This window comes from Octodon degus, unplaced genomic scaffold (genome assembly GCF_000260255.1).
Source record: "Octodon degus isolate 3935 unplaced genomic scaffold, OctDeg1.0 scaffold00295, whole genome shotgun sequence".
In the NCBI taxonomy this organism is placed as follows: Eukaryota; Metazoa; Chordata; class Mammalia; order Rodentia; family Octodontidae; genus Octodon; species Octodon degus.
In genome coordinates, this window is record NW_004524871.1 from 650,365 (window position 1) to 662,440 (window position 12,076).

The 12,076-nt window shown below is 40.1% G+C and overlaps 1 protein-coding gene across 1 annotated transcript in view; it reads right to left on the bottom strand.

The window, feature by feature from the left end:
- Window positions 1-2,083: 2,083 nt before the first annotated feature.
- Seh1l (SEH1 like nucleoporin) overlaps window positions 2,084-12,076 on the bottom strand; it is a 62,401-nt gene continuing 52,408 nt past the window's right edge. The window contains exons 4-7 of the mRNA XM_012512960.2: window positions 8,331-8,471; window positions 7,290-7,447; window positions 5,450-5,600; window positions 2,084-2,750 (exon numbers count right to left, since the gene is read on the bottom strand). Coding sequence (XP_012368414.1) covers window positions 2,552-2,750; window positions 5,450-5,600; window positions 7,290-7,447; window positions 8,331-8,471 — 649 coding nt within the window. The 3' untranslated portion in view covers window positions 2,084-2,551. The remainder of the gene's footprint in view (window positions 2,751-5,449; window positions 5,601-7,289; window positions 7,448-8,330; window positions 8,472-12,076) is intronic.

Here is a 12,076-nt window from a genome sequence, read left to right on the forward strand (position 1 = left end):
TAGGCATGTCCCATTATGCTGTCTCTGTGACTCCTAAAAGCCATTTACTCACCAAGCTGGACTTGCCTCCCTCATTCTTTGGTCTATCCATGCCTCCCCAACTGCAGAGGTTTCTTTTACGTCTTCCTAGGACATTCACAGTGAATGGTACCATTCCTCCATACATTTCCTCAAGTTGCCAGAGCTCTTTCCCACAACACTCTGGCAACCTGGCAGGTTCTCCAGCAACAGAGATCTAAACCAGTCACCAGCAAGCAGCAAGCCTGCACTGGGAGCCAGGCTGTCTAAAAGTCTGGCTCCTGGCTCTCCCTTCCTCATGCTAAACTGTGTAGCCTTGGGTAACAACAATAAGCCACCGACTTCCTCATCTGTGCAACAGGGACAATAAGAGCATCTACCTCTGTGATTTGTCATAAGCATCTTAACAGTTAACACATGTTAAGTACCTAAAAGGCAGTGGCTCATGAAATACTCAAATATTAGCTATTAGCTTACAATTCACTATCCAACTGGAAAGGAAAAACTGCCACTGTGATTTTCCTGCATAGAGCCAGGAGAGCCCCAAGGTGGGGGCATTCAGTGAACTGATGCCCACTCAACTCGGAGCCAGCCATCTCCCATAGCCTCCCAACCTGAGTGCTCTGCGGACTATACCTCAGTCACCAGCACCGAGGGCTTTCCACTATGTGACCACCAGGCATCCATGATCCACACCAGGAGCCCACTGGTTCCCTACCTTTACCCTACTCTTACATCCGACTCATCTTACTCCTGGAATACAACCCTATCCTCCCTCTCCTTACCTCTATTACTCCAAGGATTGAAACCCCACATCCCTTCCAAATCCTGCCAGCTCAGATAAGTCAGTGGCTTTTATGTTTACTATAGCTTCTACCTTTTCTACGAAGTGGAGCGCCTGTTAGCTTTTGTAAACTTCGAAACACTTTCTCCCACTAGTGTAATGTGTGCTGCCTACTGTAATTACACACCAGTGTCCAGAAGTATCCTGCAGAGTGGATGCCCCAACATTCACTAAATTAAGCTGCAGTGTGGTCTCAGTTATCTCAGACTCTAGTTCAGTAAGTAAAACTTCAAAGATATGAACTTTTAATTCCGAATACAGTAATCCTTAGCTCTAACATGACTTTCCAAATCTTTGGACAAAAGGAAGCCTCCTGAGATTTGGAAAGGATTTGCTTTGACATTGAAATGCTAACTTTACAGACAAAACAGTTTAATGATTAAACACGACAAAACTCAAATGTTTAATAATATGATAGTCTACCAGCTTCCTATCCTGTGCATGTTGAGAAGCTCTGGGAGTAAGGCACTATTTAAGGAATCTTTGAAAATGAAAATGAATATATGTAGTTATGACATTATGTCACATCTGGGATTACCTGGACATACATAAATGTTTTCAACATGCTGTCCTGACCCTGATAGCTAAATCCTTAATATTCCTAAGAAAACACAACAAAAAATACTACTAGCCCCACAGTTTTAATAATTCTACCATAGTATCAAGTATAATTTCTAACTTTAAAATATTTGTGAAGATAATTGTATTGTAACATTGACCTAAGAGATTCAAAGTCAGTGTCTGTTAGTTCTAGATGTTAACTCCTATTTAGCTATCCATCTTTACACATAATGCATCAAGTACACTGGCACACACCTGTAATCCCTAATGACTTGTGAGGTGAAGGATCTCAAGTTGAGACCAAACTGGCAAGTCTCAAGACCCTGTCTCAAAATAAGAAGGGCAGGAGATACTCTCCAGTGGCAGAACGCCCCAAGTTCAATCCTCAGGATCACACACAGGCATGCACATATACATACACACACTAAAAACTGCTTGTTTCAGATATGTCTGGACTTTTGGTTTTTGTGACATGGTAAAAGAAATCTTACTATCTTAAAATAATTGTTTTTACAAAGCAACACATTCATAATTTTTAAAATATATTTTATTATTAACCTACTTAGACAGTAATTACAAAAGCTTTAAATAGTCACTCCAAGTAGTGAAAGGCAACTTCCTTGAAAAAAAAAAAAAAAAGACAAAAAAAATCCATTATATGTTTTGCTGCTTTATACACAGGAATGATCTTACATACCAGTCACTTGTAACAATCACCTATAAAAGTAAAAAACATTTCTGTGTCTGGAAGGCAGAGTGAATTCCATGATGTTTTCATATTAACCAGTATGAGGAAGCAGAAGAAACTTAAGACTATGGCAACAGTGCAAAATGAAATTTACACAACAGGCACTCAAGTCAGCTATTGTGCAACTTTCACATTAAATATTACTTGTATGCATCTCCTCTCATCAAAGGTTATCAGCCAGGGAAGCCATTGTTCCTTTGATGTAGACGCAAAAACAAGTTTATGATCCAAAAACACTGTTCTCGTTATAATACATGCAAGACAGACCCTAAATAAAAAAAGTCTTCTGAAAGAAAATGAGAAAAAAAATAAATAAAAAGCAGCCAGGAATGAAGCATTTACAAGCACTGCATAAGGCCTTTAGGTGTCAGATAGGTGTTTTAAACCCCTTCGTTCTCAGGTAGGGGATTAAGAGGCCGAGAGAGGTATCGTCTGCGAGGGTGAGGATACTGGAGGCCGGCAGTGTCAGCATCGCAAGAGTGCTCTAGCGGAGGAGGAGGAGGAGGAGGAGGAAGGAGCTGGGTATAACTGGACCATCGCGATCCAGCCCGTGGGGAGTCCAGAGGGGGAAAGAAATACCTGAAACAATGAAGACAGGAACAAAACACCAAAACAAACAAAAATAACGGGGGGAAAAAAACAGAAGAAAAAGAGAAAAGTAGTAAATACAAAGAGAACCAAAGAGGAGAAAACACATGCTGGAAAAAAAGCTTTAGTATATTCATGCCAAAACTAACAGAACATAATAGCACAAATCAAGACCCTTACTCAAATCAAGATTGCTTAAGCAAATATAGAAATTTGAAAGAAAGAAATACAATCTGTTAAACTCAAAATGTCAAAAAAAATTATCAGTATGAATGTTACAAAGAAAGACTTCCATTTTCTAAATCTGAAACACCGTCCAATCTTTCCACAAGTGAGTCTGGTTACAGATCACCAGCAGTGGGCTTCTCCCTCAGCACACACCTGATGCCAAGGCCACGCACTCTACCAGCACAGCTGCCGTGCGCTCAGGAACACACTCATTCCTCTGCAAGAACCCTGGAATCACTGCAGGACTGTAATAAGTAAAAGGCTCAAAGAATCCATTTGCACTACTTTCATTGTTCTGCCATCTAATAACTTACCCAGAATAGCACGCATGTTAGAAAATGTGAAGATTTATGGCTTTGTCAAGAGTCAGAACTTTATAGAGAATAGGAATTCATCCACACAGCAAGTTAAAGAAAATCGCAAGCTCAGTGGTGGAATGCTAAATTATTTTGCATGCACACATTTGGTAAAACTGTAGCTGTTTCTTTCATGTTTCCAAATTTGTTTTGATAGAAACTTTTAGTTGTGGAATCACACCATAAGTATACATGCACATATTAGAAACATTTATCTCTTTAGTGAATATGAATTGAAAACTCACAAAGGTGTTTCCATTTTCCTTTACCAAATTATAAATGAAAACAATGCCAAAGGTTCCACTTGGCTACAAACTACTTTTATATTACTAGTACTATTTCACTAATTCACCCCTTTAGTATTATTTTTTAAATATTACAAAGAAATGACAAAGCTGTATAGAATATCATATATAAAGCAACTCTACAAAAGATAAACAAATTAGCACTCAAAACAATCTTTATGAAAAATATTTATTCAATATTCAAATTAAAATTATAAAAATTCATCATTTTGGCTTATTGTCTTAGAAAACAAAAGAAATATACTTCTGTTCTTCAAATAGAATAAAGTGATAGTTTACCTCCACCCAACTACTTTATAAGGACAGTAACAATCCTTTTAATTTTTAAACCCATTAGTTTCATGAACATTTCAAAAAATTGTTTTGGTGACTGTCTCTCAACAAAAAGCCTCTCCGTTTGTATTGAAGTTTCAAATACTGTCAGTAAGCTGACTAGTACAAATAAGTGGTCTCCACTGTTTTGGTAAAGGCCTTTGGACTGCGTTTGGTAGTGAGCAGGCTGCTGGTGTATCTCGGGAGAGTCAAACGGCGCTGGGGAGGGGAAAGGAGCTCACTTTCCATTCCTGTGTGCATGCAACAAGCAGCAAGCAGCAAAGTTATCCATTAGCTTGTGCTCAGCTGTGCTTTCTGTTAAAGGACATAATACAAATGGAGAAGGGAAAATGCATCACAGTTCGAACACAGAGGTTATCAGCACAACAAGAATACAGATCAAAACATCACAGCTATGAACAAAAGCAAATACATGGTACGGGAAGCACCAGAAACCAAATTTGAAAAATTAATCCTCGTATTTATTGCTCCATGAAATTATCTGTATGACCTGCTATCCTGTCTGGCAACCTGAAATTGTTTTAATGCATACAAATACTTAAAGCTTCAAAATCAAATAGTTAAGACATCTTTATAAAACTTTAACAATATAAAAATAGTTGAAGCTTCAAATATAATTTTCTTCCACTGAGGAAGACAAATAAACACAGGAAGGTTTATGGATGGTTTTGAAGTTTCCTGAATTCTTCCAACTTATTCCAAAAACATATTAATAATCTTAGCTTACAAAATTGCACATCTGAAACCTAAATATAAACACAAAAGGATTTACGTTACATGTTTCTTTATTATGAAAAACAAGAATCTAACATGCTCAGTATTCCAAAAATCAAGATTTCAGATTTTATCATTTCTTCTTATAATCTCTATTAATGGTTTTTTTTTTTTTCTTTTTTTTTTTCAGACAGTCTTGCTGTGTAGCGCAGGCTGGCCTTGAACTCATTTATGTAACCCAGGCTGACCTCAAACTCACAGTGATCCTCCTGCTTCAGCCTTTCTGAGTGCCAGAATTACAGGCATGTGCCACCACAGTGACTTTCCACTACAGTTCTAAACACAAAACCCAAACTGTTTATCTCACTTCTCTTCTACAAAGCATTAATTAATATATTTTATTTAAAATTCCAGTTTGACCTGATACAAAGCCACATTGTGAGCACTAAAAACCTTAATGCTCCTCTAGGACAAAACCCTCTTAAACCATATTTTCCATTTCTATCACTGCTGCCAAAGCAAAGCAGAACCTTAAAGCAAGGAACATTTTTTACTGGCCACTACATTTCAGAACCTTTAAGTTCCACAATCTACCAGTAAAAACTATCAGAGCTTTTAAGACGAAGTTTTAAATTCTAGTGTCAAAATTATATACAACCTTTTCACTCCATCTTAAAATTCAAATAGTATGCCTTTAATGTGACTACCAGAATCAGCTAAAAAGATCATTTCTAGGTTACCACAAACAGCCTACCTGCCAGCAGAAGATCCATTTAACGAGCTGTGAAGGTTTGGAATGTTTGAACCTAGGGAAGGACTTGAGTTTCCCTGCTGAGAGCTCCCACTGACTGGGCTCCCATTACCTTTCAGAATCCCAGTGCACTTCCAATTGTCCATGTAATTAGCTGAAAGGCAAACCAAATACATAAACGTGACTGCCCCTACATACAGCAGCACAAAATCTACCTCGTCCTACAGCTACAAGGGAAGAAACAGGTCCTGGGCTACAACTTCGTTCCAAGTAAACATGACAGACAATTTTTAAGTGAACTACACACTACTTCAATTTGACACTTTTTAAAAAAGCTTTCAGAAGATTAACTTTTAAAATATAAAGTTTTCACCACCCATTTCCCTCCTTTATAAAATAAATAGTAGTAAAGACAGTTCTCTAATCCAACACTTTATCACATTATGAAGTTAATATCAAAACGTCTGTCTTTACTATGATACATTTGCATAAGAATAAAGTTTTCCTCTTCCTTATGAAAGCATAATCTGTGTGGGTGCGTTCCTTGGACACAAAGTAGGTAGTAAAACCCTCTGAGTGGGGGCTGAAAGGTTTATCCAGTATACTTCAGTCAGTGACCCCTGTGAATCCATGTTAGGGAGCTGCTGAGTGTAGAAGGGCAGTTCTCAGATGAGCCTTAGTAAGGACTGCCCAGCTGCAGAAAAACAGCAAAACCATTAAAACAAAATTGTGTTAAGGAAAGGAAGGACTGAGCTGCTTCCAAAACAGCCTACTCCTGAACACAGGAAGCCTGCAGCTAGGGAACAAGGACTACTCAGGTTACACAGACAAACAGCTGTAACTCCTCAAGGTGTGTGTGAACACCACCACTCTGGGGGTGCACAACAAGCACAGAAGCCTGAACCCAACAGACAAACAGCCCAGGAAGGTGCGATTCACGCACTCACTGTATGCACTTCCTGCTCAGCACAGCACTGAGGAAATGAGCACGCAGGCTTCCTGGCTTTGGAGTTCGGAGCAGAAGCCAGCACTGACTCCTGGTCAGAGGGAGCAGCTGCAGTCACACAGTCAAAGTGAAGTGGCGCCATCTCATGGAACTGCTGCACACTGCCACAACTGCCTTAGTTTTTGTTTTTAGGAGCTATTCTGCTTCCGTCGGTAAATGTGTATTAAACCCAGAGGCATTCAAACCCTCAGCTTTTCCTTTTTTACTTGGAGATAAGGTCTCCCTAACTTTCAAGCCTCCTTCCTCAACCTCCTGAACACTTGGGATTACAGGCATGCACCCCACACAATTACAGTTACACGTTTTACAAGTTGTTTCACTCCACATAGAAACTTAAAAAACAATTCAACTAGTCATTAACTGTAATGATCTAGGTAAACTTATGGTCAAATTATAAACATGACATTGATTGATTTAAAATAATTAAAAAATTTTTTCAAGAGCTTATAGAGATTTTGTTGTTGTTGTTGTTGTTATTTTTTGTTGTTGTTTTTTGTGGAACCGGGAATTGAATTCAGGCCCTTGCACTTGCCAGGCAAGTGTTTACTCTACTGAGCTATCTCCCCAGCCCCGTGGTTTTGTCTTTTTGAGACAGGTCTCACTATGCAGTTCTGGCTGGCCTTGCACTCATTTTTAAGTGAAACTTCTCAAATAGAAATAGAAAGCGCCCTACTTTAAGCTGGCGTGGTAGCACATACCTGTGGTCCCAGTACTCGAGAGGCTGAGGCAGGAGGATTGCCACAAGTTTGAGGCCAGGCCAAAATGCATAAATGAGTGCAAGGCCAGCTTGAACTACACAGTGAGACCCTCTTTCAAAACACTGCAGAAAGCACCTACCTTTCCACAATCTGACACAGCCATCATCTCCTGAAGATGCTAGCACTGTTCCTGTTATGTTCCAACTCACTCGCCAGACCTGGGAGTTGTGGTTATCAAATTGAGCCACAATATGGATTTCAAATTTTGTTGGCCCACCTGAGGAAGTAAGTTCTTTCCTATGAATTTAAAAAAAAAAAAAGTGAGGAATTCTAAGGAATAAGCAATACCAATGAGGAAAGTGGTGGAGCTCCAAGGTGGAGTTGTCTGTCCAGCGTAAATGATGTCCTGGGGGCCATCCCAGCACCAAGGGGAATGAAACAGAGATAGAAGAAAAAAAATATATATAAATGGTCTCAAGCAATCCACATCTGATCCCTGGGATCACAGTGACCCCAGTCCAGGAATGGCACTCAGTGACTACCTTAAGGACAAAATAGTGAGCAAGGAAGTTATTTGCCATTCAAGGCTCAGAATCAGAGAATTAATTTTAAAAGAACAGCAGCAGGAAGAACAGAAAAGAAAAATGGAAGCGAAAAAGAAACAAAACTCATAATTCAAAATTAAACAGATTACTCACAAGTATGTTCCAATGCTAATTTATTTTTCCTTAAGCAGACATTTTATAAGGTACCAATTATTTTCATAGAATCCAAATCACTGGTACTAGAGCTTCAATAAGCAATTAAGAAATTATATCAGTTTGGCACAAAGGCAATGCTGGGTGTAGTAGTGCATGCCTGTAATCCTAGCACTCCAGGAGGCTGAGTCAAGGGGACTACAAAATCAGCAGCATAGGCAACTTAGCAAGACCCTGCCTCAAAAATAAAGAGGGTTAGGGATGTTAGTCAGTAGCACAGAGGCCCTGGGCTCATCCCAAGTCCTCCCCCTGCCAAAGAGAGGGAGAAAACACACATTTCATCTTTTTACTCAGTTCCCCACTCCAAATGTCACAATTAAACATTGATCAAGGGATCCATTCTTCAGATCCATTACTTCGATTCTGTCTTCCACAAATAATAGGAGATAAGAATTTTTAAACATGCCACTTCTAAAACTCACCTCATGGGCTTTAATGTGAAAATTCTCACATCTTTGGTTGCAACTGCCAATGTATGGAAAGACCGTCCCAAGTTTGGCGCAAAAGCAATATCATGAACTGGGTCGGTGACTGTCAGGAGAGTCTCAGCTTTTGCATATTTCCTAATGAAAACAAGAACATTTTCCAAAGGTAACTGTTTGTAAAACCCCATCTATCAATGCATACCCCTCACTATTAGTAATGCTTACCTCTGTAGGGGCTAAATACTGGCCCCCCAAAAGGTGTATCCTACCTCACTAACCTGTGAACACTGCCTTTGTATACACAAAGCCCTAAACTGCAGCTGGCCCTGGACCCAGAGTTCAGTGTCTTTTTCTTTTTCTTCTTCTTTTTTTTTTGGTGGAACCGGAGATTGAACTCAGGCCCTTGCACTTGCCAGGGAAGCACTTATTCCACTAAGCCATCTCCCCAGCCCCGAGTTCAGTGTCTTGATCAAAGACAAAAAGAGGAGAAGCAGAGCCTGATGTGACACAGAAGCAGAGAACGGGACAATGTGGCCACAAGCCAAGGAACCATGGAGCCTGAAGGGGCACAGAAGGACTTCCCAAGAAGCGTAACTGTCAACACCTAGCTATCAGTCTTCTGATATCATTGAGTGAAACAAATTTTCACTGAGTCAAGCTACTTAGTTTGTAATCATTTGTTACAGCTGCAACTGAAAACTTTAATACCACTTCCCAGGCTTCCTGCACGGATAATGTAAGTTTAGCTTCAAACAGCTAACAAAAAAATAAGCCTTGATTAGCCACTGCTTCTAAGAAAAAGATTATGAATTGCCTACCTTTGAGTACAAAATTAAAAGGCTGACAATAGGAATTAAGGTTTGTTTTATTATTTGGGTGATTTTTTGCAACAGGGTCTCACTAGGTAGCCCAGGCTTGCCAGGAACCTGCAATCTTCCTGCCTGTTTTTTTTTTCAAGTGCTGAGATTCCAGATGTGTGCCACTATGCCTGGCCAGAAACTAAAATTTTAAAATACATCCTTTAATCTCACTTCTGTATCTATAAACAGCTAGTAAGAGGACAAAAAAGGAGATGGAATGCCTGAGTTTCCCACAAGGTTCCTAGATGTCTTTGTGTGATGGCTGAGACATGGCGCATCGACCCTTGTTCACCACAGGGGCAGAGATGTCTCCATCTGCCATTTGCTGGCTTAACCTTCCCATCCCAACATCCTCGCAGAACTCCCAAGCCAGTGAGTTTCAGGCCCTTCCCTGACTCCTCCTGTGTAAATGACCAGCTGACTGAGCAGCTTCCTACCCCAAATCTACAGAATCACAACCTGTTTTTATTATTTATTTTTTATTTTTTTGGTGGAACTGGGGATTGAACTCAGGTCCTCACGCTTGCCAGGGAAGCGTTTATTTCACTGAGCCATCTCCTCGGCCCCCACAATGTTTTAATAAATAACACCTTACACTTGGACCTGATCTGTAGCTGTAATGGTCAGTACACTGCATCAACATTAGGAGCTTAACCACGTAACTCAGCGGTTGCACATCCTGGGGTATAGGGGACATGCTCTTGCTGCTCTAGGATACTGTTCCTGTGTCAACTTGAGAAGTTGCAAGTTCAAGTGACTCAGATGGGGGCTGGGTCCTTACTTCGTAAATATACTGTGCCCGTGCGAGGAGATGGTGTGGGCATAAGGAACACCCCTCAGGATGGGTAGCCTGCATACAGTAAAAAAGAAATGAAGGACTCATTGCTAGTTCTTTGAAGGAGCTCCAGTCTTTGCCTTCAGCTTGGCTACAGTCACATGGCTTCGGGCGTAGACTGTTCAGCTTCTGCCTGGGACTCTTCAGTCTTCCAGCAGATTATTCAGCATTCTGTCACAGGCCCATCAGACTCTTGATAAGGATTTGCATGGGACACCGCAGTGAGCGCCAAGACCTTGGACTGGACACTTCATCCACCAGCGTGCAGAGAGTGCATGCTTCCTGGTTCAACTCTGTGGCTGACCATATAAGCCAATCTGGTAATTTCTTAAACATTTGTGTATCTTATGTTATAAATGTAAGGATCTGTTGGTCTCTGGGTAGTCCCTGGGAGAAAATGGCAAGAGGATTCAGAAAATAAGACAAGAGACAATAGCTGAGGTCAGGTGGTGGACCAAGCCTGACAGGAAATGCCTGAGGTCGAATCTAGCTTCACTGTTGTTGACTTCTCCAGATCTGGCTTCATGGTATAGTCTGACAGGACACTCTGGTACCCAAACAGGTTACTCATCATTTTCTGGAAAAAATACAAGCATATTCTCTACCCCAGATTAACTTTTTATTTTTGGTTTATCTGACTGCATTATCTTCCTGTTGCTGTACTTTCATCTTTTGTAAAATCTTAAAAATTTAATAGTACATACTGACAAGTAAAGTTGGAAGGATTGACCCTTTTGTTTTTGTAATTGAATTTGGACTGTACAGTGAGAAAGTTATACTTAATATTTTGGAAGAGGAAGCCGTAACTAGCTTATTTTATTTTTTTTGCGGAACTGGGGATTGAACTCAGGCCCTTAAGCTTGCCAGGCAAGCAGTTATTCCACTGAGCCATCTCCCCAGCCCCTTAGCTTCCTTTAATCTAATATGACCCATCTGCAAAAACAAGCAATTAATTTAACCTATCTGAAGGAGGACAACACCACCAGAGAAATTAGCCCAAAATCTAGATGGAGCCAATTAATACTGTCAAAGTCTTAAAATCATTTGGGGCTGATCTGAACAGTTCAGGGCACAAAATATCCTTGTTGAATAAGCTGACCCAAATATGAAGATGTTACCATAGCTTGTACTCCTCTGGAGACCACCACTAGGCCTATTATTTGAATGAGATGTCACAATTAAGCGACTATTTCAACCCCACTGCTTTTAGATTGTACTCTAAAACCTTTAACATCTGTAAAATATCAGCCTTTTTTAATACAAATTTTAATTTAGGACTGGAAAGCAGGCAATCAACTTTATTAGGAATCATGAGAACTTAAATCCTTTAAAATATCTCCATTATTGTAAAACTTAGGAAATATGATTGATTTTTTTTTTTTTTTGGTGTGGCCAGCTCAGCCCACCCTGGGAGTGGGGCTGGTGCGGCATGTGGTGCTGGGAATCAAACTGTGGTCCCTGCACGCTTGCCTAAGCAGGTGCTTTAGACCACTGAGCTATCTTGCAGGCCCCAATGATTTTTTTTTTTTTTTAAACTAAAGGCAAACTTCTTGAGGATGGAAACAGCTTTTTAATAACTTTAAGGGGACGTTATAAAGGGGTTCTTTTGTTGGTTTTTTTTAGTGTCAATTGTAATAGAGAACCATGTTTTTTTTTTTCTTTTTTGTGCTAGGATTCAAATCTATGACCTTGCATTGGGCAGGCAGGTGCTATGCCACAGCATTACATCCCAGCCCTATTTTCTGCTTTTCTGTGAGCCTCTATTTCTGCAGAATGACCTTCTGTATCCCTTCAAGTCAGCGATTCCCAGCACCTTTGTAGCTGCCCTATCCAGGACACCATATGTAGAGATTTGTTGGTCTCTGGGTAGTCTGTGGGAGAAAATGGGGAGAGGATTCAGAAAATAAAAGATGAGATAATAGCTGAGATCAGGTGGTAAACCAAGACTGATAGGCAAAGGCCCCCAGAATAGTAGGGGCTTTTATTTATACTTTTTTTTTTTTTTTTTTTTTTTGAATTGGAGATTGAACTCAGACCCTTGTGCTTGC